This window comes from Echiichthys vipera (genome assembly GCF_963691815.1).
Source record: "Echiichthys vipera genome assembly, chromosome: 11".
Lineage (NCBI taxonomy): Eukaryota > Metazoa > Chordata > Actinopteri > Perciformes > Trachinidae > Echiichthys > Echiichthys vipera.
The window spans coordinates 12,011,464-12,039,316 of NC_139836.1; the positions used below are offsets into that span (position 1 = coordinate 12,011,464).

Genomic DNA, 27,853 nt, shown 5'->3' on the forward strand with positions numbered 1-27,853 from the left:
AATGAGTGAGCTCATAGAACTGGCAGGATTAACTGTGCAATCATGGGATACCCTAGGAAAATGGGATGCTGATGTGACAAATACACAATGTAAAACATTAAATATGATTTAACCAGACCAAAATTACTTGTCCCACCCCTCTGCCCCTGAAGCTAGCATTGCTAACTGGATAAAACACAACTTGAGGAGATGGGTCTGACGTTTCCCAGACTTCTGCTCCAGCTGTTGGGAAATACCAAAGCCACACAGTCATTTTGAATTAAGGCACGCCTCTCTGTGGAGGAGTGGACTACATAGACAATACTTCCGGAAGTTACATTTGAACTGGTTAATCTTTGAAAACACAGCTATGCTGCCCTAAACCAGATGTCCTCACACTGTGGTGTAGGCCTTGGTGCAGGCGTGGAGTGAAAGTAAAGCTAAATGACTCATGTTGGAACAAAAAACAAACAAAACTGTTCTGATGCCAGCAGGACTGTTAAGATTCAAGTTCATTTAAACAGCAAAATCACAAGCTCTATTTTGAGGGCGCTACAAAGTGTTTAATACAGGTTGGATTGGAAGAAAAGCAAAACGTGCATCAAGCAAACACATCAAACAAAATCAATATGATTGAAGCATTATTACTTCTTTCTTTGCCACTTGGCATGGGCGTATCTAGACTTTTTTGACTGGGGTGGCCCAAGTGGGGCCCTGACTTATGCAGGGGTGGCATGTAGTTTGTGCACACACACGTCAGAATAACATTAAACTTTTAACGTTCCAACTGGCCCCTGACAGGCCTATTGACTATGTCTTTCAGAGGCTGCAGTGGGCTCTGTTGTAAACCTAGAGTAAAGATGTTTGTTCAATGCCCTAGCTCTCTAGGTTGTGGTTGTACAGTTTCACGAGGCTGTGATTATCCTAGAAGTCACAACAGCTCAGTTTATACACAAAATACTCTCACTACAATGAAATGGCTACTATGGGGACTAACATCATCACACATTAATACAATTGGGCTCACTGAATCCACAATAGCCTCAGCTCTATAGCCAGACCCAGTTTATGACAATCAAAACTGTTTATGGACCCAAGCATGCACAAATATTCAAAAACACAATTTTAGTATAGGCCAAATAACACATTTGTTTTTCAGAAGAGAAAAATGCATGCTTTTTTTGCCCCAAACTGTCTGGATTATCATAAAGTCCGTTTGTCTGTAAAGGGGAGACAAGTGGGTATCCGTAGAACCCATTTCATTCAGATATCTTGAGGTCAGAGATCAAGGGACCCCTTTGAAAATGGCCCTGTGAGTTTTTCCCTTGCCAACATTTAGCCTAACTTTGGAGCGTTATTTAGCCTCCTTCCAGACAAGCGATGTTGGAAACGATGGTTTCCTTAGATCATTTTGCTTCTTATGATATGCATCCTAGCTGGAAGCTGGACCCTGTTACAACCTCTTAAAGATGAACCCACAGGTCTCTGACTGGAATGGCCTATCAGATTTTCAGGGGCAGCCCTGCAAAGTACAGCTGGAGCACTAAGAAACCACCAAAAACAATAATTTAATCCCACCCCTGAACCGGTAGTAGCTGCCCAGTCAGCATATAATAAAAAAAAGGCATAGAAATCACTTTTATTTACAATATGGCACCTTTCAAATCAATAAGCCTATCTCTCAGGGTCACTGTCAACATTAGTTCTTCTTTATAAAAAAAAAAAAAAGTTTGGGAAAAGTTTATCTTGAAACATGCAGCCGGTGTTCTTAATAATGTTACTAATATTTTTACTGGATAAAAGAGAGGTGATGAAACTCCAGCGCTCTGAAAGTGGAGCAGGTTGATAAAGGTCAGTTTGTGTTCAGAGCTGGACACCTGCTACAACTCCACGTTATTAATAATACATAAAATGTGTAGGATTCAGAGAGGGAGACAAGCTGAAATGTTGGGAATCAACAGCCCCTTTGTGTACAGCTGTGCCCCTCTCTTTCACTTCTGGCTCTCAATTTTTGCTTCCCACTCACACACACACTTAGGTCACACAGAGACACACTGACACATAGACTTTTGTACTGAAAACACTGGGCTCATTCATAATAGTGTCATTGTAAAGCCATGTAACACAAAAAAAAAAGAAGCTTAATGACACAATTGTACATTAGTAACATTCTGTGTCTAGCTGTGTGTCAAGACAGGAATGCAGGGCATCAAACAAACTATGACCACTACAAAGCAGCCACAGCCTTCTGCACAACCCCCAGGACCCCCAGTGATGTCACTCCTAAGCCCTCTCATGTGACTGGAGAGGTAGACACACAAAAAGACACCACTTAAGGGAGAGTTGGGTTGTTAGACTGATGGGAAGGCAAGGTTTGTAGTGAGAGTAACGTAGGGGTGTTTCCATTGTAGCCGGGCTGTGTGTGCATGTATGTGTGTGTCGAGTCTTCTGTCCACTGGGACCACCGCACTAAAGCTCAGGTTACATACAGCTCCATTAGTGTTTCTTTGCAGACGTGGCCACTGTTCCACAACCAATTTAAGAAACCTAACACTCTCCGTAGGTACCGAAAAAAAACATCCACCATCTGGTGTGGTCAAGAAGATATCATGTACACGGGCAAAGAGCTCAGGAGTGAAAGGGGCAGGACTTGTTGATAGAAAGTGTTACTGTATCCTCGTCATGCTTCGATTACACAAAGACAGCTCCTCTCAGTAAAGGGGAAGGAAATGCCTCAGGGCCCATTGTGTGTGTCTGTGAGTGTGTTTGGGGGGCATCTACTACTCGGATGAAGCCCTTCAGAGGTATGTAATTTGCTGCTTCCTGCCAGGCTTTGTGCTGAAATAGTTTGCCAGGAATTCCGGCAGAAATGGCAAAAAAGCAAAAGGAGACCTAAAGTGGTTCAGCACCGTGGGGCTGGATGATCCCACTGCAACAATAACAGCTTTCTCATTGCAACTTGTTGCTAATGCTGAAGGACCTCTGCACAAAGTGTGGGAAAATGAAGCTTCTCATCCAGAAGAGGCCAGATTATTTACCTTTGGAGATTAAACAGACCTTCCCTCTGAGCCCTTAGGTTAAACACAGCATCCCATTGGTCGCTGAAAGTGCTTTGGCCAAAGAGCAGAGAAGGGAATGCAGCAGATCTCATAAAAACACAAATGTTTGAGGAACAAGCTCAGCACCCTCACACACACACACACACATACCAAGAGATCTGCATGTCAGCAGCCTCCTGAGAAGCAGCACTGCTCGGCAGATGTGCAACACCTCGCCACTCGTGACACACCACAGCAACAGAAAGAGGGAAGCGAAAGTCTTTTGACCATAAATCTCTGGAAAAAGGCCTAAATGGCTGATAGGGAAACTCAACTATAATGTATGACAACCCAGATTTGAATCTCTGCTCTGGTTGATTCTTTTCTATGGAAACAGCTTCACATTTCCTGCATGGTCACACGGGCATCGTAAACCAGCGGAATATGGTTGAGCTGTTTGGAATGAAGATACAAAAGCGAGTGACAGAATACACCCCACAAACCTAAAATACTATTTTCATTTTCTCATAGCACAGTTGAAATGGCCTTATTATCACCTGATGCTCCCTATAACATTGTTTATTTGATAAATAGATTTAACTTCGAATGTAAACAGTGTTTATCACACACACTCAATTCAATAAACTGTTAGATAATAAATTACAGTAATCTTACCAGCTGTTTGCAGTGGGAGTTGGGTAGCTGTACATCCATGCTCCCTTTGGTTACATGTTTGCTAGAATATTTGTTGTAAAAGATTTTTGAAGGGAAAAAAAGATGCTTCACCCCATCACTGTTGTAAAATTGTAAACCAAGTAGTAACGTGGTCATAACGAGTTTCAATTGGACCAGATTTGAATGAGCAGCCCGTCAGAAACAGTAATATGTCACAGAACAAACATGTATGCAAGATATGCAAGTAAGTTATGCGGGGTAGATAATAGACGAGGGAGTGTCATCACATGTCTTCACATTGTCTACATATTCAGAAGGCGGAAAATGATCTTTCACAAGTATTCAGTCACTTTGCACTCATCACTGAAGGATAGAGAGCGTTTGACCTCCATGACCTGAATGATGCAAAGACAGGTCCCATAAACAGTCCCCAGAATCGGGTGAATGTCAGAGTGGAGAACCAGCTGAAGGACTCAAAAACACACAGATCCACCTTCAAGTCAGACAGACACTGTTGATTCAGTGCCACTAAACATCACAGAGCAAATAGCAGATCTTGTTTTGGATGAGTTAACTGTTAACAGTATTGAATTCTTACATTATTCTCATCACCAGTGACTCACCCCCCAGGTTCTTTCTAATCATTATATTTATATACATTTTAAAGTGATATGATGTTCATGATGGAAACTCAAACCAGCCGTCGTCCTCTATTCTGCAGATCTTCCCATGATTGTTGTGAGAAACAGCAGTTGATAGCAAAAAATAACGGGAAAAAAGATGCGTCTTTACCTTCCATGACTTCTCGGTGGTGAAGCAGAGAGTTACTGTGACATTCCAGCCCCATCAGACCAGCAAACATCTTTCCATTAGCAACAAGCTGATTGTGGGCAGAAGTGAAGAGAAGATCAGATCCCGGCACTACATGGAGTTACATCGACCATGTTGTAGGAGAAGTGGAGCCAAGCAATGGGACTGATCTCATTTCCGTTGTGGAAAAACGAACCCGGGCTGTTATTTTTTTCCCCCAGTTTGCAATGACGTGTGAAACCGGCTTTCTACACGCGCTCCTTTGTCCATAATAGACATTTCCTGACACAAGTATTGATAATCGTACTTCCGATTGTTATATATCTCCTCTGCGGCAAACAAGTGGGTCCGGTTGCGCATGAACAGACTGTCTGGAGAGAAAAGAGCTTCTTATCATGTTTCTTGTTGGAGAAATGAAAAACATCCCACGGTGTGCTGTAACCGAAGACGTAACAAATATAAATCTGTGTCTCATCGATGAGTTGAGCTGTAGATAATCCGTTAGTCGCTGCGCCCCTGCGTCGTGCGTCGTGTTGGAGCAGCGTAAGGAGCTCCTACGTGTGCAGGAATTTGACTCTAGTCCAGAGTCTTTCAGACCGCCTCATAACCACAGCAGCCAGAGCGCCGATGACTGCAGCGGCGGACACATCAGCTGCTGCTGTTTGCATGGGTGCAAACAGCAGCACCCATGCAAACAGCTGTGTGTCATTTATTTTAGTTGATAATGACTCCAGCTAGTGGAGGAGGAAAGGGTATGTTAAAACAAAGGAAAAGTCACAGGGGCAAAATCCTTAGAAGAACATTTGCGCAAACTTAAAGGAGAACACCGCCTAAATGAAGCATTTTAATATGTTATTTCCACGTCCTAGGGAAGTTCAATCAATATCTGTGAACATGAGCTACTGTGTCTTTGAGAAGTGAGTCCCAAACTTGGGATGCCTTCAGGTATGAAGTGTGGAGCTGCTCCAGAGACAAAGAATGGAGACACGTTTTTTTATATATCCCTAAATAAGCTTACTCCTGTCAAACAGAAAATGTCCCCCTATACTAAGAACATCCCCCTGAGTCCTCTCAGTGTCATCTATGACACCTTTCAGCACTCTAGTTTTAGCACTCTAGTTTTTGAGTTTTAGTTGTTCATGTCCACTAATATCTATGGACTGTTGTAGACCATAGGAAATACATGTGTGGGTTTTGAAAATGGGCGTTGTTCCCTTTATTATTGTCATTGTTTTTGTATTTCTTTGGCACTTAAACAAATTTAATTTGCCTCTCTATTGCCTAAACCGGTTGTTATAGTATACACTGTGACATGAGTTATGTTTTATGTTATTTTGTTTTGCAAAGAGAGCCACACTTAAAGTTGTTACTATAACATCTTTCGTTGTATTGTTGTTGTGTCAAATGTAGATCTTATGAAATATTTAAACACAATGTTAACACTATATGCTGGCATACTATCCAAGAGTTCGGATCGTTAAATATGTAGGTCAAGTAATTGTTTGTGTGCAAACATGCATGTTATTTTTGCACATTTTTAGACAGCTCTATCATCCTGATTTAAATACAAAAGTCTTCCTTTGTTTATGCAGCGAGGGGATGAATAAGAAGGGACCCCACATAGAGCAGTCTTTTCATCCTCCTTCCCACACATCCAAATGTTCCTTTCATTCAGCGTGGCTGGCTGATGGACAAGATTCAGTGATAAAGGGCTCAGTTCAGTTGACAGAACAGAGTGCAGCCTTTATACTGCAAAGCTACACAGTGGAGGGTAAGAGAGCTGTGTGGCAGAAGGGAGGAAATCCACAATAGGCCTGTGCTGTAGAGTGGGATCACCTGTCCAATAATAAAGATTACAATTACATGTCATTTGAGAAATAAATCAGCCGACTGCCTGTCTGTCTGTCTTTTTCTTTCTTTTTTGTGGAAAAAAAACATTTTTCATGTCAAGTTTTATAAACCGCAAGAACTTTTTCACAGCAAACTTCAAGTTCTTAAACAACAAAAAATGGGATTTTAAAGTTCCCATATTGTAAAAAGTGAGATTTCCATGTCTTTTTTTATTTATTATACAGCAGGTCGAGGTGCTATAAAAAATACTGTGAAAGTATCAAAACGCTCAATCCACAGAGAAATACACACAGCCCGTATTCGGAAAAAGTGCCTTTAACGAGCAGTCAGGACTTCTGTACGGTTGTGATGTCAAAACTATTGGAACAGCAGGAAGTGCTGCTACAGTCGTTCCCCGGCTGCAATGGCGGCACAGAAAGACAGAGAGAGCAGATGTGGAAGACCCAGAAATACGGATCAATCGGATCACACTGGACTTATTCAGAAGGGGATGTCAGACTGACGATATGAGAAAAATAATGTATTTTTCTGAACATTAAAGTAGTAAACATGTTCGGTAGAAACCAAAAATACAAGCATGAACCTGAGCATAATATGGGACCTTTAAATAAAATTTCGTTTACAAGGATTTCTCAGCAGGGGGAAATCATAGGACTGAGCGATATTTTCTTTGGCATGGCACACCATATTGCTAAAGTGCTGCATTGCTGACTTTTTCCATAGTAGATAATTTGGCATTTCATAGAAGGAAAAGCAGGAAAAAGCCCATCAAAATTGGTTGAGCACAGAGCCTTTCTGAGATGCATCTGAATAATATTGAACTGTAACAGAAAGTATATAACATCGAATGCATATTTTACTTTATTGGATTGCTGGATTTATTTTCACATGTCTCTCAGATTACCGTAATAAAATTCAACAGCTCATCAATTAAATAATTCATGAATAAATAAAATTCGACCTAATTTTTTCAAAATATTGTGTCATTCCGTTTCATGGGAAAGCATTCCCTCATAGAAGATTCAGGTTGTCAATAGGTAGTACTGACATTGACCACCAGGTGGCAAACTTAAGTTACATTCTAACCCTTTCTCTCATCAAGAGCACTGAAATTACATAATTGTATTTATGGATAGGTACGAAACTATTAACCAGCAAAATACCAAATGTCTCACATATGTATACAAAAAGCAGTATTAATCAGAGACACTTTCCTGATTCTCAGAGACGAGGGATTGCAGGCTGTTAAACACAACAGCTGCTGGAAAAGCTACATAGAGGCATTCAAGCTGTGGTTTAAATATTCACTCACAAGTAACACCTTCTTTTGAGTTAAATCAGACTACACAATGTTGTTACCTCAAACACAAATAAGAGCTTGCTACTGATTATAGACTATGCAGACAATACTCCGTGGCCATCCATGAACACAGATGAACGTCTATCTGGATGATAATAATTACCACCATCAGATGAGGAAACAGCAGGAAGATATCAGTTCTCTGCCAGGAATATTTCTGAGCGCTCTCTAAATTAATTTACGTCATTGCAAGGTAGCGAGGATTGTTTAAAGAGGGTAGAATGAGGGGGCAATGAGTTGTGTTTGCGCGTATGTGTGCCAGCGTGCCTGCCAGAGAAAAGGCACGTACAATGTACAAAGTTCACGTTGCTCCTCCACACACTATGCAGTGAGTGCAGGCAGCCAGTAGCTCAACCTAAGATTATCTGTGTGTGACAGAGAGAGGGGAGGGCAGAGAGGAAAAATAAAATAAACACACATTATCAAAGCAGCTTAAAGACTGGGAGAGCATGACATATTTGGTACACAACTTTTATTCATGAATAACAACTGAAGTCATCAGATCTTTATCAAAGAAAAATAATCCATTGTCTATTGTAACACTGTTTTTATTGCAATAACAAAAACAAAAATTGACAAGCATGTCACGAACCATATCAAACATCTGTCAAACCCCATTAAAAATACACACAAACATCAAACTGGAGTAAAACTAAAACAGACAATGACACCACAGAGCACATAAACACATCGTTAAAGCTGTGGAGGACTTAAACCACACCCTCCTCGGGGTCGATGAGAGCGGTCCTACTGGAGAACACGTCGGCCAACATGTGTTTGGGGATTTCGGAGCCACGGACGCGCAGGGCGTAGCAGGCATCCTCCACTTTGCCCAGGCTCTGTCGCAGTGTGTGCAGCTTCTTGGACACCTCGTACGGGCCTGTGTTCCCGATGTAGGAGAAGCCGTCATGGATCTGCCGCAGGAACTGGCTCAGCTGGAAGGGAGTGTCAATGTCACCGTTGCCCACGCTGCTGATGCACATGCGCATCAGCTCTCCGGTGAGGTCGGCCACGCCCAGCAGGTAGTCAGAGGGTGTCACCTGGAAGGTCAGGACTTGACCTCCCGGCTGCAGGGCTTCAGGTGAGTCCTGAGATGAAAACACAATGACAAAGATAAAAATCAAAACAGGAAGGCCCACAAAAAACAAAGATTATGAACACTTTTGGGCAAAGAAATTCTAGTTCCAACAGGATTTATTCATTATTATTGATGGTGATTGACAACAATATTTACCAGCCGTGACAGCAATGCCAGTATTGTTATAACCTTGTGAGTCTGTATGTGTGTGTCATCATGTCCTGGAGACACCTACTGAGCAGGAACTACCACAGAGGCGGTTTGGAATACTTTGCCAGGTGTTTACACATGTCTGTCTATGTAGTGTGGACAGATTTTATCACCGCAACAGCATCACAACCAAGCAAGATACAGGTGTTTAGTTGACATCAAAATAAAGGTCGAGATCGAAAGGTCGAAAAAAATATGTTAAACCATCACAGGATGGTCAATATGTCCCTGCTGTGTTCTGTTATGTAGCTCTGCTCCTAGTAGAGGCTTGGGCTACAAATAAGAAAAGTCCAGTTTTTCACAAACATGATGATGCTTTTACTAAAAAATGGTTCAAGCAATTTTGCCTCCATCATCTATGAAAATAACAGGCTGAGTGGATGAAACTACATAATGAAACATAATGCTGGTAAATGCAGTACATGGTAACACGGTAACAAAGGAAAACAACAAAATTCATGGTTGTGAGTAGAAGTGGCGTTCTATATAACCTTCATTTTAAGCAGTTTAAAGTACTTTATTCAAAGTCAAGCACTTTGTTTTCTTTACATTTTTCAAAAGGTTGTCTTTTGAAAAAGAAACAAAACACCCAAAAGATAAGAATAAAGACATTTCTAACTCTTCTGTCTGTAGTGCTGCCATGACATGGCCTGAGACTGCATTGGTTTTGCTACATGACATGACCAAACAAACTGTGCATGCAGCCTAACCACAAAGTGTTCTTTAAAATTACCTTAAGATCTTCCTTCTCTGTTCTTATGAACACTAGTCTGACATTGATCTCCTCCAGGCTGATGAGGCTGCGATGACGGATATAGTGCAGGAAAGAGACGGCCTCCACGTACTCCTGGATCCCTAGTGCATGAAATGAAACTGAAATTAATCACCACAAAACATTAAGAAATCCATCGATATACTTCACTGCTCCAGCTGTTGAATCTAAATATGTTTAGGCTACAGTGGGTCTTTATGTTCTCCATTTGTATTTAGGATTTACTAAAAATGACTACCGTTACTAAAAAGGAGGTCAATTATGTATCAAAAGAGCACAACACGCAGAGTGCGTATAAACACTGCACGGTATCTGCACAGTTTAGATCACAGATGTGGATAGTGATTCAAATAAAACCTGTTTCCTGTCGCTGTCTTTTGATTGAACAACAGTGGCCATTTTTTGCAGGGGGCTGGGATGACCCCTCATTTGTTTTCTGGCTCTGTGTAAACAATAATCAAATAATCACAGGACGGAAGACTTTGTGTCTGAAGTTTACTTTTGGAGAGGCACTTGAACTTCAAAGGGCCTCCTATCTCAGCGTAGCTAACTGCAGAGGGCTACGGTGAGACCAGAGTGTGGTTCATCTCCACGTCATTTAACCATGACTTGACTTCAATGCTTTAGTCACTATGGAGCATTAACAGGCCCCACTTGTTTTTACTCTAAATGGAGTCCGACACAGACATTTTCTGTGTGCTGGTTTCAGATGAGATTTCTGTCATCAGTGATCGATAGAGGATCATATGCCTATATAACGCAATCAGTTACATTTATATCAAGTCGAGCAACTAAAATCTGGTTTTGCAATTTATTACTGAGCTATTGCTCTGCTAAGTATCTTTTTAATATGCATAATAAACATGAAGTGGGAACTTCAAAATAAAGGTGCATCATCCAGATTGATGTATTGTTACACCCCTATTTTATATATCCTGCAGCATCCGTGTGCTATTTTTAGCTCAGGGAAAGGAGTGTGTTCGTCAGGCTAGTAGCACAGCACCTGGCAGTCCTTGAAGTTTTCCCAGGAACTGCACCCTTGGTAAGCAGATGAAGGCATGCAATATTTGGCTCTGCTCTTAATATCTCTGATGCCAGAAATGTTTCATATGCTAATTGAGCAACACCACAAATCCCATATTGTAAAAAGTGAGACATCCATGTCTTCTTTGATTGTAAAGCAGGTTGAGGTGCTATAAAAAAATACTGTGAAAGTATGAGCACACGGCCCGTATTCAGAAACTGTGCCTTTAAACAAGCCGTCAGGAACTCTGCAATGACCGTGCAGAGACGCCTGGATCGAGGGTGAATACAGGTATATTCTGACAGTATGAGAGTCATGTAAACATGTTCTAGTAGAAACCCAACATAGAAGTATGAACCTGAAAATGAGCAAAATATGGGACTTTTACTGTTAAAGAGAAACATTTACATGCCAGGGTCTTTAAATCAACTGCTTATTGGAGGGACCATATCCCATTTTCATGTGGTAAGCACTAGTAGTCATTTTGGACAATTTTTATATACATATATCAATAAGAACAAGCATCTAAACATTGCCGGTGGCCCAGCAGCTGTTACACTGTCCAAAGTCTGAGGTGGACAGGATAAGACATGAAAAGGTTACACAGGCTTTGAGGCAGGCAGGCGGAGTTCAGTTCCTGAGTTTACTGCCAGGAGCTGTTCATGTTATGTAGTCTAAAGCAGCAGTTACCATTTGTCAGTGGTCACTGAGGCTGTGGGGGAAAAAATGACTGTGGATGTCTACACAATAACTCAAGGAAAACCAATTGGAAATTGGAGGGATGTTACTGGCACAGCAGTTGGAAAAGTTGAAGGTGTTGAGAGTGTTTCGCCTGACTTGATTGTTAGTTTTAATATTTCAACATACAACAAATACAGTATATCATATGCCTACAGATTATTTACAAAATCAATTCAGCTTAATGTTTGACCACAGGGTGGTTCACTGAGTTACAGGTGAATCCAGAACACTTGTCTTTCCACTGTCTCATAGCTTCTAGCTGGGACAAGCTGAAGAGCCGCGCTGCCCTTTTATCACTGGCAATTACGCCCACATATAGCCTAAAATATCTGTAATCGTCCTTATATAAAAAAAAAAAATTTGAAAAATCAGACCCATTTCACATTCATGGAGACTTCTCGTCCAGCCAATATCATCTGGAGAGCCTGTGCAGCAAGCCCAGTCCCAATCTAATAAAAAACAAAAAATGAAGCGCCTAATTGGTGGGAACTGCAACTGGTCACGTCGCAGAGGATGCAGCAGTGATTTCTGAGTGACCACAATCTAAAAATGACTTCCCCAGCTGCTAGATAACAGCTCGCCCTCACTCCCAGTAATGTTTTTCTTCAAACGCTGCAGACACTTTGGCTACGCCAACAAAAACTGATATTGATGCTAGTGGGAAAACAAGTTTATCAGAGGGTGTGTCTATCATATCCAGGCCTGCATCAAGGTTACGCTCTCAAACAAAAAAATCAGTGACTTTGAAACACACCTAAAGCACAAATAGGTAACAGAAGCACATCAGAGATCATTTCTTGTGAAAGTTCCTTATTAAGTGTTTGACTTCAGAGTTCAGACTAATATAATGCTGACGAGACAGATTGGGGAATGTGAAATAGGACGTATCAGAATTTGATCAAACTGGGAGGATTTTTGAAGTATATTTAGTAATGAATGACTACATAGAAGGTAAATAAGATAAAGAGAAGAAGAAGACCAAGTCAGTTAAACGTCAGGGATACCATTTCCCCTTCAGGAAGCACAAGTAATTGTAAATTGGTGCAAATGAAAATGTCAACAGGTGCAATGGAGAGGCAAACTCCTCAAAAAGGGAATAGTTTTGTATGTGGTGACCACAGAATTGCTCTCTCCTCATCCTTCCTGACTGATTCTTCTCTAGTTTTGTGTTCTGCTAGTGTCCTTGTCACTACTGTTAGCATGAGGCGATACCTGCAGCCCAACCAGGTGGCACAGGTAGTTCAGCTCCTCCAGGATGGCACATCCATATGTGTGTCAAAAGGAGGTTTGCTGTGTCTCCCAGCACCGTCTCAATAGCATGGAGGGGATACCAGGGCACCGGCCGTTACACAGGTACAGCTGGAAAGGGCCATAGAGGGGCATCAACCCAGCAGCAGGACCTATCTGCTCCTTTGGGAGCACTGCCAGAGCCCCAGAAAATGACCTCCAGCAGGCTACTGGTGTGCGGGTTTCTGACCAAACCGTCAGAAACCGACTTCATGAGGGCCTGACGTCCTCTAGTCTAGTGGGACCTATGATCACAGCTCAACCCCAACAATCACATACCATCAAGGGCTTGTTTTCTTTCTTAAACAAAAAAGGGATCTACGGAAACTCACCTGCCGTGAAAGCTCTGTGGAACTGAAATATGTCCTCTCCTCTGAGCTCTTCAGCAATTTGCCCTATTTTCTGCCTGACTGCATCCAGTTTCAAGTCTGCTTCATTGAGAATATCATCTGCATTCGGTACACTTTCAATCCAGAGAAAACACACAGAATAAGAAAAGTTAGAAAAACAAAATACGCAAAACTTTAAAATCCGCTCTTAAACAGAAGCTACATTGTGTAATTCCAATGCTTTTGGACGGTCCCTATGTGCTGACACATGCAACTGTCTCCTGAAAATGGAAACAACTTTCTTTAAGCCCATTGAAAGCAGAGTTCTGTAAAAGCCACTGAAATAGGATGAAAATCATCAAATTCTCCTGTTAAATCTGAATGAAGTGAGAAAATCTTTTATACTCCCCAAACTAAATTACAAAAATTAACTTGTCTTGTTACAATAGTACATACGTGGTCACTCTGTGTAAAAGGAAAATGGTCCTCTTGCTTTCAATGGTGACGTCTCGACTGAGCTTAACAAGGCGCTCATATTTGTCGTGTTTGGTGTCGAGCTCCTTTTGGAAAACTTGAAAGACAGGAAAAAAATCTTAGTTGAGCACTGATGTCTAAAAACAAATAAAATACGGCAAACATGTGGGTGGAAAATGCAATCAAAATGCTGAGGATGCAGTCACCTTTGAAAGCAGCGATGACAGGTGAAGATGGGTTGGCACTCTCATCACGGCCCTTCGCTGCATCAGCATTTCTCCGAGGACATCCTTCACCTGCCAGGAGGCGGAAAAAGTAAGGTGATACTGCAGTTTGTCATCAATAATAAATTCCTCTTGTTGCTGTCATTTTTCCTCTGAACTGGCCTTGTCAAATTAAAGAGGCACTGGCACTCCACCGATTTTCACGTAAAGATCAGTTTAGCCGTTTATCCTGAAGTCAGCAGCGTTGCTCTGACTTTGGCTGAAGACTTTAATAATTAATGGAAAATCTGTGTTATAAACTGTGGATGTGGAGCTGGAAACACATGAGCGTGGTCATGGGCCCCTAGGCTCCTGTTTGTTTGGGCCTCCCCACATTATTAATCATGCTTTATCAGAAAAAAACCCTACTAGAACAGAAGAAGACCTCCGCAACCTTGAAAAATCCTGTCAATTTAGGAATTTTCTTTAGTAGATCTGGTCCCACTGTTCTTTCAGACATTGTGCTTTTCTTTTTTTGTGCTCCACCATCACATTTCCTTTCTGACATTTTGACGCTGTACTGTGTAGGAACAGTGAGTGATGTATCATTTGACAACAAAACTGACCTTATGAACGCGGCCACATGATGGCAGCTGATTGGATAGATATGGGACACATTTACCCAATCACTGACTTCATTTTTAAAAAAATATTTCTAAGGGCCTAATAGAAGGCATCCCCCCCCCCCCCCAGTGTAGCAAACAAAAAAATAAAAAATAGTCTGGCCAATCTGGGGCCAGCCTGTGCATTAATTCGCCTCTGAGCGTATGGCATGGGGGACTACCAAAATACACTCTAGAGTTAGGGTTGCGGTAATTGTAGGATCTGGCTTAAATCCTTTTTGGTACTAATATCAGGATACATGGGCCTCAGCTGCATAGTCTTTGACCATTTTATAAATCTGTCCCTCCCATTTCCACGAACCTAATGGAAGTGTAATACTAATACAATGGAGAAGCTCCGTAATATGTGAACTACAACTGAAACGATAAGCCGATCAACACTCAAGTATTAATTTACAATTTCAAACAATGTATGGCAGACATTATTTCAGAATCATATCAGAAATACTTTGATAATCCCTGGGGGGAAATTATTTTTGTTACAAAAAATATTATACAGACTAAACATATTAGAAAAAAACTCAAATTTAAATTGACAGAAATTAATATTTACAGTACTGAACTACATACAAGATCAAAGACTGTCTGTGGTTGAGTCCGCATTACAGAGAGGAGGCGACAGACTCCTAGGGATGCATTGTATAGCTTAATGACCACAGGCAGGAGAGATTTCCTGTGGCACTCTGTGGTGCATCTGTGTGCAAGGAGTCTCCTGCTGAAGGTGCGCCTCTGCTGGGCCAGTGTGTCGTAGAGAGGGTGGGAGACATTGTCCAGGGTAGACGAGAGCCTGGACAGCATCCTCCTCTCTGCCATGGTTGTCAGGGTGTCCAGCTTCGACCCCACGACATCACCGGCCCTCCTGATCAGTTTGTTCAGTCTGTTGGTGTTTGCGACCTTTAGCCCACTGCCCCAGCATGTGACAGCGAAGAAGATCACACTGGCCACAACAGACTCATAAAACATCCTCAGCATCGTCCGGGGGATGTTAAAGGACCTCAGCCTCCTCAGGAAGAAGAGTTGACTTTGGCACTTTTTGTAGACAGCCTGTGCGTTTCTGGTCCAGTTCAACGTATTATTGAAGTACACCCACAGGTGCTTCTACTCCTCTACAGTGTCCACCAGGACCCCCTGGATGGAGACAGGGGTCACGGGTGTTTTCACCCTCCTCAGATCCACTACGAGCTCCTTTGTTTCAGTCACGTTGAGCTGCAGAGGATTCAGCTCACTCCAAGTGACAGAGTTGCCCACAGTCCTGTGCTCACTTTCATCCCCGTTTCCAATGCAGCCAACTATTGCTGAGTCATCAGAAAACTTCTGAAGGTGGCAGGACTATAGTTGAAGTCTGAATTTAAAAAAACTTAACCTAATAAAAAAATAAAAATAAAAAAAAAGCTAATGGGCTCTCTTCTCATTCAGCTTCTTCAGTAGTGTTTTTACCCCCCAAATACATTTCAGTGATGTGTAGTACACCATCAATTCTCTAATGAAGACCACCAACAAGGGCTGTGTCTTGATACACTTACATTTATGGATGACACGTGTAGTTGTCTATGACAATTAAGTCACTAACTGACAAATCGAGCGATTTGAAGGCACAACTTTTGAAAATCAAATTATTAATACATCTAAACGAGAGAATAGGGTCTGAGCAAATAAAATAAAAAAATTCTACTTCTAGCAAATGAATCAACTTGAGCTACAAAGTGGTCTTGGCAAACAGTGCTGTAACAAGAGTAGAGCAGCCTGGCTGGGTGTTAATGTCACTATAGGAATAATGTGACTGCAGTTCACTGTTAACAGCTAAGTTAGCACACTGCATGCTCCCTTTCACAGGTGAGTTATCCCATGCCGCTAACAACAACTAGCAATGCTACTTGCTGAACACGTTGTTGTTCTTAGTTGAGTCTCAAGTAGGACTTACCTTCTCGTCTGTTCATGCCTTCGGTGTTGTAATATCTTCTTTAAATAAATGTAACTACTCTGCAGTTGGTTAAGTTTGTATTTGGGCCGTTTTCTCCACTGGAGTCCGTGCTGCCGACCGACTGAAACGAGGCAACGCACTTTGCATCAGTCAGGGATTATCGCGGTCACCAGACAAAACAGCTCTGTTTGTATATAAAGGTTACCATCTCTGACTTATAATAAACACACTGGATAAAGTCTGAATGTCCTACAATGCGAAATAAACCCGTCTTTACTTGTTTTTACTGACAGGCATTTATGTGGTCCTCATTATTCGGGGGGCCATCGCGCTATTTTCACGCGTAGCAGGGAATGAAAGGTGCATTATGGGAGATGTAGTAGTCTTACATAGCAAAATGTGGCATTTCTTTCTTTCTGTTACAATATTTTCACAATTTAATTAAGTCATGTTTGGTGATTTTTATTTTTTTCAAATAATTGAAACAGTCACAAATAATTTAAACTATAAGGAGATCACAATTAATTGTTTATTTTAAGGAATATAAACAGCAATTTAAACAATTATATAGCTATAGCTATAGTTGTGGTAGTTGTGGTATTTTGTGTGTGTGTGTGTGTGTGTGTGTGTGTTGGGGGGCTATTAATTTTTTTATGAAGCATTCAGTGTCATTCAGTGTGTTTTGCAGGTATAGCATCTACTAATTAAAGGCATGTTCCTGTGTAAAATATATTCAATAGAGTGACAAAATACTTTCTGTTTCAAGTAAAAACCCAGATTGAGCAACCACACATATCTAGACCGCCACCATAGATTGTCATGTGTCGTTTGTTGCTATTAAAGTCGCTATGTTTCATCCAACCTTTCTTGATCAGATTACTCTCTTCTCTCCTGTAACCCCTCCTCCAGGGACTCCTGCAGACTGTGTACGTGCCACACAACTGGTGCCAACTTGAGTTTGCGCTTTGCCTCTGCACAGCGCAACCTCTGTCTTTGATCAGCGATAGACACAAACAATGTATATAGTGATATATTCAGCAGCACGTAAGTTTATTCTGCATAGAAAATCGAATCAAAATGTGCTACATTATGCATTCCGATAGTCGATTTAAGTCCCACTCAGCCGCAACCATGAGCTTCATAACCGCCCACTGACTCATTACTCAGTCTATTATAACACGAGCAACATCTTTATACACAATATTCTTTTGTTGTGTGAAAGGAATTTCACACATGCGACCCAGGAATGAGGGCAACACCACGGGCAAAACACACTGAAGTTGACGTTGACTGATGATGCCTTCACTTGCTCCCTTCAAGCTCTTACATTCGGGCTTTCAACTTGCTGGGTTTCCCCGGTGCCTCTGTTTTTCAAGAACAGTCGTTCTTGTAATACGTTATTTTGTAAATCAAGCTGCAGGAAGAACATTTTTCTTACACATGCTCTAACCCAAAACTGTAATACATCACTGAGCTGCAGACACACTCCATATTCACAATCATATCCCCAAAAACTTACTTCAGGCACATGTCTATGGATCATATGTAAATTAAAGTCCTTCCTTTATTGTGCAAGTTTGGTAATTGTTAAAAATGGGCCTACACAGACCCTTGATGAAAGGCAACCAGAATGAACATATGTTTCGTAATATACATTTTATTTTTCTGACCTATACAATACCAGATTGTAACTATACTTCATAACACGTAAAAGTGCTGCTTTCAGACGTTCACTTAAGTATAATTACAGATGTATTATCAGCAAAATGTTCCTAAGTATCAAAAAGTACCCATCATGCAGGGAAATCTATTTCAGGCTGCTGAATAATTGTTTAGCCTAAATCTGTATGTAGCATTGTAGTGAGGTACCTAGTAGCCTAGGTGGAGGTAATTTGAAGAAAAGAAGAAGAAGAATACAATGGGAAAATTCAATCTTCACTCTATCACTCATTTTACACACACACACACACACAGGCCCGAAATACACACACATGCACAGACAGGATCTATATACATGCAACTAATGGAGAGATGTTAGAGCGAGGGGGCTGCCAGTGACTGGCGCCCAAGTAGTTGGGGGTTCAGTGCCTTGCTCAACAGCACCTCGGCAGTGCCCAGGCACCTCTCCAGCCACCAGTCCACGTTCCATTCATGGTCCACACAGGGACTTGAACCAGCGTCCCTCTGGTTCCCAGCCAAGTCACCTATGGACTGAGCTGCTGCCGCCCCTAATTTATATGAGAATGGAGTTTATTACCAAGTACACTAAGCATATTTAAATTAAATGAACATTAAATAGAAAGATTACCAATTAAGCCTACAATGTGAAAGTTTTTATATTGGAAGCTGTACCATTTGTGTAGGATGTGTGTGTGTGTGTGTGTGTGCATAAAAAATATATATTGTCTTAGTGATGAAGAACATTTCAAAGGGACGCACGCACGCACACACACACACACACACACACTTACATTACACTAATTTTATATTGCTGGATAATTACATAAATAACAATGAATCCGCGTTTATAAAAAAATAGTAGCATACGTTGAAATATTCAAGTAAAGTACAAAACCTCAAACCATACCACACACGCATACCTTAAAATTGTACTTAAGCATAGTACTTGAGTAAATGCACTTCCCACCCATAGCTGCATGAAATACATTAACGACTTCCACGTGTGGCGAGCAACTTTATAAACAATCATTTGTCCGAAGGCCCGCGAAAGCAGCGCGGGAGGGGGCGGAGCTTGTGCGCGGACGTCACAGCAGGCTGGACCACAGACAGGCTGAGCACACACGGAGCGGCGCCATGCACTACCCTCGGACCCACGGCTAGCCAGTTGAAATGCCTCCCGAAGACCTCAAACCAGCCCGAAATGCTCGGCCCGGGGCGCACGCTGTTGTATTTTTGCACTGATACAAGACATGAAGAGGGAGTAAGTGGGATAAAATGGCGAGGTTTTGAGTCTTAATTCCCCGTCTCGCTCGGTGTAGCGTGGCAGAGGCAGTGGATCGTCTCCAAAGTTGTCGGTTAGCAGGGCGCGTGTGAAGGATCGGAATTAAAGGCGCAGCGCACCCCACCGCAGCCGCAGATATGGAGGAGCAGCAGAGCGATTTGGACCGAGAGCGACAATACTGTGAACTTTGTGGGAAAATGGAGAACCTCCTCAAGTGCGGTAGGTGCCGGAGCTCCTTCTACTGTAGCAAGGAGCACCAGAAACAGCACTGGAAGAAACACAAGCTCATTTGTAAGGAGACGGACAAGGCGCAGCTTGTCAAACAGAAGTCCGAGCAGCAGCCTCCGTCGTCGGGGGACGACAAGGCACCGGAGAAATACCGGGAAAAGATAACCCCCGAGCAGGCGGACAGCGCATCTTTACCACAGACCACAAAGACAGAAACACCCGGAGACGGTGACGGACTGGGAGAGGACGGGTCCAACAACACCACAGCCACACCTAACGGACAGACTAGCTCATCCCCTCAGAAACTTGCCACGGAGTACATAGTCCCGTGTATGAACAAGCACGGTATCTGCGTGGTGGACAACTTTTTAGGAGCAGAGACCGGACTGGGCATTTTAGATAACGTTAAAGCCCTGCACAAAACGGGCAAGTTCACAGACGGACAGTTGGTGAGTCAAAAAAGCGACTCCACTAAAGACATCCGAGGGGACAAAATCACGTGGATAGAGGGGAGGGAGCCCGGCAGCGAGAAGATCCGCTTTCTAATGAGTCGCATGGACGACCTGATTAGACATTGTAACGGCAAACTGGGAAACTACACGATAAATGGAAGGACAAAAGTAAGTATTGCAGCAGGTGGACACGCTCTGAATGGGGGGTACGTTTCATGCCTGAAAGCCAGAGGTTTGCAATGTCCTGTTGCTCTGCAGAATTACACCTGTCACACAACACGGTGGGGTTAACAGCAGCTCTCTGGCTCCATGGGACTTTAATGGAAAGGGTAACTTTTGCAACTATAGGACTGTGTTTTATCACTCAGAAGAAGTCCCAATAAAGCTGGTCAAACATTGAGCGTTCAATCAATCCACTCAGTCATCAAGGCACCGTTACTTTCAATGTATTGGTCCTGATAATTAGACCTGACTTGGAGCGTAAGAGGCTACTGAGCCCCCTGTAACTCCAGCTTAAAACTTTGCTAATGCCTTGGGTCAGAAAGGTGGGTGATTATTTCAGCACAAGTCATTTTGTTCATTAATACACCAGGGTGGGGCTGCTGTAATGTCTGTTTTTTTTAGTACAGCCTTTAATCCTGGCCTATAAATTGTCTTTTAAAAAAAGCCGATCACAATTTCTTAAACCTCAAGTTTAGTCTTCACATTGATCGGATAGCACAAGGATTTTTCAAAAAAATATTCACAAAAGACAAAAAGCAGCAAATCCTCCCAACTGAGGAAGTGCAACTAGGTAGATTTAGGTATTTGTCTTTTCAAAAAATGATTATTCAATCATCAAAGCAGTTGCAGGTTCAGCTCTACATGGCTTTTGGAACACACTGCATTAGTTTTAGCCATGTAAACGCTACTGAGTGTGCAACATGTACAAGCATACGAAACTGTATAATGCTGACAGTGCACGTGGTATACTAGACACGTGCTGCTGCTGCTGAATGCACACACAGAAATAAGGAAGAAGACATCCTGCTCACACATGTCAAAATTGTTCTTATTAGATCACACATTTATGCTTTCATTCTGAATATAGTAAATTTACAAGATGTGCGTGGAGAAGCTGCAGCCATTTGGCCAACAGTGGGATGATAGTGACCGTGTCTGGCAGTGTGAAGGCTAAAGTGCTGCTGAATCATCTGCAGGGACACTGTAATGTCGCTGACGGCGACCCCTGACTTCGCTGTAGCGAGGCGGCGTACGAAGGGTTTTGCTGCAGTGATGAATCAGTTCAATATCACAGACACACAGTTGGTTAGGCAGAGCAGTCTGAGGTTGAGAGGATGGTCTGTATGCCTCAAAGTTGGCAGTGCGTGGGAGAGGAAACTGGGCAGCTTCTGTTTCAGTGAAATGAAGTGATGGGTAGCCTCCTTTTCAGACTGAGACAGTGAGCATCGAGTGTACTTTTAAAAGTTGTCCACACACCTCAGTGTTACGCTTACTCATTTTCTAGCTGCTGCTTTAAAAGATGTAATGTCATCCTTGCTCAGAAGTTTGGTTGCGTGTGACCCACAACAGATTTGGTCACCATGACCTTTTGGCCTGAGACTGACACAGGAGGAGATGAGCTGCTCTCAGCCCCCCCCCCCCCCCCCCCCCCCCCCGTAACCCCCCCCCCCCCAATCTCCTTGGGGGAGAAGTAGGCGTTACACACGTAGATCAAACTAATGCAGTCTGATACAACTGTCCTGGAATACATCCGTCCTTGTTTTTGTGAATGAACATTTTTGGAGGCTGTAGTTTGTGACGTGTTATTGTTGTAGTATTTTGTCCAACTTGGTTGAATGAATGAGGGTAGATTAAATATTAGAAACATCAGTCAGTCTAAAGCAATACAAGTCAACCACAAACTACAGCCTTCAAAAATGACCATAATGTTGAATCAGAATAGTTCAAACAAAAACTGGACATTATCACCTTGGCAAAGTCAGGATTTATCGCAGGACTGCAGATGTGGTGTCTGTAATTTAAAACAGTTACTTCATGCGCTGATTTGTTCACTTGTTTTTAACACGTCAACAATTCTGTTTTCACATCCGTTTGATTTGCTCGCTTTATATCACTTTTATTTTTCTCTTGGCCCCTAAAGATGTTAAAATCCTAAACCTTGATAGATACCCTGGGACTTTAAGCTAGCAATGGTTTTGATCTTGGCGCATGGTCGGGGTAGAGAGTTCAAAGTCAATCCCTAAAAGGATTAGGATTAGCACATAAAAAAAACTAAACTCCTGAACACTTCACTCAGGGTAGTCAGTTTTTTATGTATCACCTACCTTACCTTATCACGTTCTGTTATCACTGTGCTGACATTTAAAGGAACTAGCAGTGAAAGAACAGATTTCCGAATCAGAAATACTTTAATAATCCCAGGGGGATATTATTTTTTCCGATTTGACGGCGGCTGTGGCTGTTGCTCGCTTCAGGCACTTTTGGATTTCTGTGCTGGCACAGAGCTCTGATCGCTGTACACTGCTGTTATTTGTAGGCTGCACCTCCCGTCCAGTTGCGTTTTTTTTCCACTGGTTGTTTCTTAGTTTCTTCAGTATTTTAGAAAGCACATTATTTCAGTGAGCGGTCAGATATGTGGAGTAGATCCACGCAGCTAGCCCCTGAGTCCAACTCTGTGGAGAACTTGACTTCCTCACCTACTGCCCTAGTTGCTTTGGCAAACACGCCTGGACTGTGACCAGGGAAAATCAGCATGACTTGCACAAATGAAGGGCCGCCAGTATCAATGGCTCAAAGGATACAACACAATGCATGCACAGCTCACATTGGGAAAGACAGAGGAAAAAGATTTTGCCCAAATAGTTATTTAATGTCATTGTTTCCATTTCCCCTTTTCACTTGATAACATTGTGGGAAATCACAGGCAGCAGGACATGTTTGTTTCTCTGCAGCTCCAGCATGTCGAATACTTGCTGATGCCATTATAGCATTATCAGGGGACACGTATAAAGAAGTTTGTAGCAACAACACGATTGTCTTGCCACTGACTCACTGATCCCCCTCTCAATGTCAGCTTATTAAAATAGTAGCTTACTAAGCTGCGGCTGCATTGTCAACATTCTTACCACTAGTGTCTAAAGCCAGTATTTATAAAGATATGTTGTTGTACATGAAACATGATAACTCTAACTAGCATGCCATTTTGGTGCTCGGCATAGATTTTAAATAGATATACTGATAGATCTGCTATTGTTTGGGTGCTAGAGGGAGTTCAAACTATATAATGTAATCCAATACAATAGTAAGGTGTTTGTCTTATTTTATACACAGGAAAGTTGCATGAAGAAGACAAACTTAATTGACTTTTTCCACTTTGTTGTCATTATTATACACCGGCCCAAAATCCAAGATGTCAGAGCGAGGGCCCATTGGACAGGCACCTCGAGCACTTGGGGCTCCGGTGCCCAGGAGGTGAACTGGCTCCTTTCGGGCTACCAGTTCACACTTGGCGTACGGGGACTTTCAGTTCACAAGTTCCCTCCGGTTCCTAAGCCAAGTCCCCACGGACTGAGCTACAGCGGCCCTCATTTTTATATGACACATTATACCCAGTATAATAAAACAGCATTACGCACACATAGAAGCTAGCTGTGTGATTGTCACAGCTGTAAAACAAAAGGCAGTCATGGAAAGATAAATTCCCCTATGTAAACATAATACACACATATTGTGTGCCGTGTTGATCCCTTCACAGTCAGTCAATGATTATAGAAAATATCAAAAACAGAAATTTAATCTGCCACTAAACTAACAATTGAACAATTGATTTTTTTACATTTTACTAAATTCAGTCTTTTGGTTATGGACTGTTGGTCGGATAAAACAAAACATTGAAAGCTGTCACCTTGACCTTTTTGGAACTGTTTGGCATTTTTTTAGATGTTTTATTTACCATATCAATTTGATTCGAGAAAATTGTCAACAGATTAAGCAATAATAAAAATAATTGTTTGTCAGAGCCCTGAATTCAATAGAGGGAACGGTCAAGGACGGATAAAGGCTATGCTAATTTGTTGGCAAGAACAAAATGTGTATTGATTAAAATGAAATGTTTTGGAAATTCCATTGAAAAACAATGTAGAACTGTCTTTGGTTACAGTGAATTAAACATCTGACAAATCAAAGCTCTTTATCATATTCTGTGTATATATCCTTTATTTGCACTAATTTGCCACAGTGCTACAAAACCTTGCTACCAGAATTTCAAAACCCCTATTATCTGGCGGCATACGCGTATATTGTCCTGTCATTCATCACAGTTTGCCAAGTCTCTCATTTCCGGTGAAAACTGCTGACAGATGCTAAGAGCAGCTGAGTTTTTATATTGTTCCATGTGGAGTTATTTGTTCTGTCATTTGTAATGTCACAGAGTGACTGTGTGGACATGTGTGCTTTCATAAGGAAGTTGACCGATGACCTAAATCTTAAAGCGCTATAGAGTAAGTCGGCTAGAGGAAGTCATGTGGTGGTGGTGGTGTTGGAGGCAGCCATACATTATGCTATAGGCTGTGTGAGCTGCTCGTTCCTTTCCCTCCTCCAGTACCTGCATGCCACCTTTTTCCTGCTTATTGTTCAACCATCACACAGTAAACAATGAATGTCATTGTTTGGGAGTTAGTCAGAGCACAGACTCACCCATCATCCAGGGTCAAGTGTGAGCCGACCTGCTGCTACCGGTCCTGTCTTTAAGTCACAGTGTAATAATCTGTGGGTGTCTACTGAAGGGAATAAAGTGAAGCATTCAATGACATGTGATTCAATCCGTATACATTTCATTCTAACTTTGAGGACACGTTTTTCTCTCCTTTTACTATGGCGTGACTGTCTAAGGAGCACCTGGCTGTGATCCATGTGAGGCTTTGAGAAAGAGGCCTTCTGTTTTTGACTGTTCGCAGCTGTATAGTTGAAGACAGGGAGGATCTATGGTGGGTGGAGCATGACTTTGAAATAATTTGCATTTTTTAAAAACTGTTCATAAGTTGACGAGGATAGTCTTTATTGCATCAATTCAATATGAATGTTTTTGAAAGATATCCGTTAAGTAATTTATCACACCACAGGAATGATGTTATGCGTATACCAGATTATGCAGAGTGTTTGTAGCCGGTCTGTGGTGCTGAACACCATGGCAACAATAAACAATATGTTATAGCAGCCGTTTACCTTTTTGGATATTCGTTTTTTCCTTTCTAGGTTGGCAATTAGCAAATTAACCTCATCACAGATTTGTTTTATACAAACCTTTTTGGACCCTTTTTTCTGTAAAGACTTTTCATAAAATATGTATGAGCAAATTTAACTTGCACTGGCACTGAATTCTGGCAAGATCACAAGTGAATTGCTGGATCACGTTATCACACAAATCCATCATGTCAGGCTCCAAGTAATGCACCCAATCGGCATCCTGTGAAGAGCTACTAGCAGTTGAATGGGGGGCGGGGAGCTTTTTCTTTCATGACATGCCATGAAAGAAAAAGATGGAGCCGGTGCAGACAGCTGTATAGATTAGAATGAGAGTGCCTTGGGGTTTCAAATTTTCAGGCACCAAGCCTGATTTCAGGCATAGAGCAGTTTTAAATTCATATCATTCTTAATTCAATACATTGTACACATTTCCTCTGGGGCATCTTTTCAGGCTCACACATATTTTCTTGCTTTAACCCCTAGCGTATCTGTTGCACGAGATTTACATGTAAAAAAAAAATGCTTCTGACATGATATAGTCCAGACACAGGGTTACAGTTTTTATTGTTTATAAATCATAATATAAAGGTAATCTGATGATTTATCGAACCCTTTTTATCTACCTGCACTCGGTTTGAAGGAAAAACTTTTTTGAACTTTGATTCAAAATGGCATATCTGTATCATTTTAAATTTTTTTAATACAGTTTTTCCCAAGTGATATTTCTCGCTGTGCTCAGTCTTCTACTACTGGCAACGAGAAAGTATCAGTGACTGATCCAATTACAGTGTGAGTTCGCTTGGCTCACACAAAGGCACTATGGAGCCATTCAGTCAGGCTGAGCAGTTACTGCACTAAACAGACACATCACTGTAGATATCTGCTCTTAGCTCTTGGTATATATGAAGAAAAAAACAGCATGAGTGATTGCACACAGATTTGAAGATGAGCTAATGCTCTCTGATTCTAAAAACCACAGCCGGTTTATGTGAGCGGATTCCAGCACTGAGTTAAGATGAAGCTTTAATCAGAGTTCAGTCTATGCTCTTATCTCTTCTTTGTCAATGAAAGACACCAGTAGAGTGTGCTGGAATCTACAAGGCCAGCGACTTTACACAGTCCTCTTCAGTGTATTTGCTTAATGATACCAGAAACTGTGCTCATGTTTTCGCTGCAACATGTTAAAGGTGAAGGGTAGCGCTGCTGCTGTGTAGGTCCCTCTATTGTTCACAGCCTACAGTAAAGAAGAAAATAATAAACTAGGTTGTTACTTGAAGCAGGGATTTCCTCTTGAGGCAGCACCACTGTCTGACAGATAAAACAGTGAGCTGTCTCGGGCTGGGGCCCAAACCGCCTCAGTTCCCACACTCCCCTGCACTAAAAGATCTCCATCCCAACTGTTTGTACTTGTGTTTGGATAAGCATCTCTTCTGTGATGTGAGCAGACCCCTTGCAGCTTTTCCTTTTTGGCTCCACCCCGGTTCATGGCTCACATCAGTGCGTGAGCCGGGGCTACGCTGATAGCATCACAATGATCAGTATATCCCTTGATCAAGCCAGCGCAAGGTGAGAATTATCTCAAGTTCTGTTTGGATGGAGTTGTTTTAACAAAGAAATATCTTTTTATAGCATGGCTTGACAGAATAATAGTCAGAGTTCATAGTACCATCTGATCATGTGACTCGGGCATGCAGGTGATGTTCCACACCCCTATCTATCGACAGTTGGTGGCAGTAACTTGCCAACAGCCACATGGTTTCATATTCTGTTATTGCAGTTTGCACATGTTTCATTGGGAAATAAATGCATTGCTGTTGTTAGATCTTAATCATCCACACAGTGAGGTTTTGTAAGAAACACTGAATGTATATCTTATCTGTTGACTAGAAAGCTCAACAGTTATTGGTATGCTTTACTTAATGCAGATAAAATTAAAGGTTTGGTAGCATTCATGCATGGGAGAAGCAGGCGTATAGCAGGTGGATGGTTGATAGTTAACTTGAATCAATGGTAAACATTAAGAAGTATTTTGCTCCATGGGGGCGTCAGATGCTCGGTTGGTGAAGTGAGTTATCAACAGGGTTGGTGATTTGATTCTTCCGTCTGAATTTTGTAGCATCCTTGAGCAAGACACTGAACCCCGAACTTCTCCTGATGAGCAGACTTTTACCCTACATGGCAACTCCACCACCATCAGTGTGTGGGAGGGTTATTTTAAGACATTCTAAAACACCCTCAGGTTATAAAAATCAGTCAATTTCCCATTTATTGTGTGACTGATGGAGGTGACAGAGTGACGGGGTGGATACTGTCCAGGGAGATTTTGTAGCACCTACAGCTAGACTTTCTGGTGAACATTGTGGAAGTTGCTGGTTGTAAAATGTCCACTTTTTGTCTGTTTGGATACTAATCATAATAACATACATAGTTTTAACAAAAACACTCTCGCTTAATGAAGATGATTAATGATAGAGTAGGTGCATAACATAAACATCTAAATGATTCAAATTAAAGGATTATCTGGTTCAG

At 41.9% G+C, this 27,853-nt stretch overlaps 3 protein-coding genes across 4 annotated transcripts in view; 1 reads left to right on the forward strand and 2 right to left on the reverse strand.

The window, feature by feature from the left end:
• The window catches only part of disc1 (DISC1 scaffold protein), a gene marked incomplete at its 3' end in the record, with an annotated part of 41,652 nt that extends 36,837 nt beyond the window's left edge, over positions 1-4,815 (reverse strand). Inside the window, exon 1 of the mRNA XM_083922773.1 lies at positions 4,485-4,815. Within this exon, the coding sequence (XP_083778899.1) occupies positions 4,485-4,554 (70 nt within the window). The 5' untranslated portion in view covers positions 4,555-4,815. The remainder of the gene's footprint in view (positions 1-4,484) is intronic.
• A 3,371-nt stretch (positions 4,816-8,186) lies between these two features.
• On the reverse strand, positions 8,187-16,653 carry tsnax (translin-associated factor X). Its single transcript, XM_083923311.1, has 6 exons — positions 16,436-16,653; positions 13,835-13,924; positions 13,611-13,725; positions 13,158-13,288; positions 9,735-9,856; positions 8,187-8,801 (listed from the first exon to the last, which is right to left on the reverse strand). Exons 1-6 carry the CDS (start codon positions 16,449-16,451, stop codon positions 8,424-8,426), a joined length of 852 nt encoding a protein of 283 aa, XP_083779437.1. The 5' UTR covers positions 16,452-16,653; the 3' UTR covers positions 8,187-8,423.
• Positions 16,654-19,255: 2,602 nt separating this feature from the next.
• egln1a (egl-9 family hypoxia-inducible factor 1a) overlaps positions 19,256-27,853 on the forward strand; it is a 29,450-nt gene continuing 20,852 nt past the window's right edge. For both annotated transcript variants that reach the window (XM_083922977.1, XM_083922978.1), the window contains exon 1: positions 19,256-20,245. In XM_083922977.1, coding sequence (XP_083779103.1) covers positions 19,535-20,245 — 711 coding nt within the window. In that variant the 5' untranslated portion in view covers positions 19,256-19,534. The remainder of the gene's footprint in view (positions 20,246-27,853) is intronic.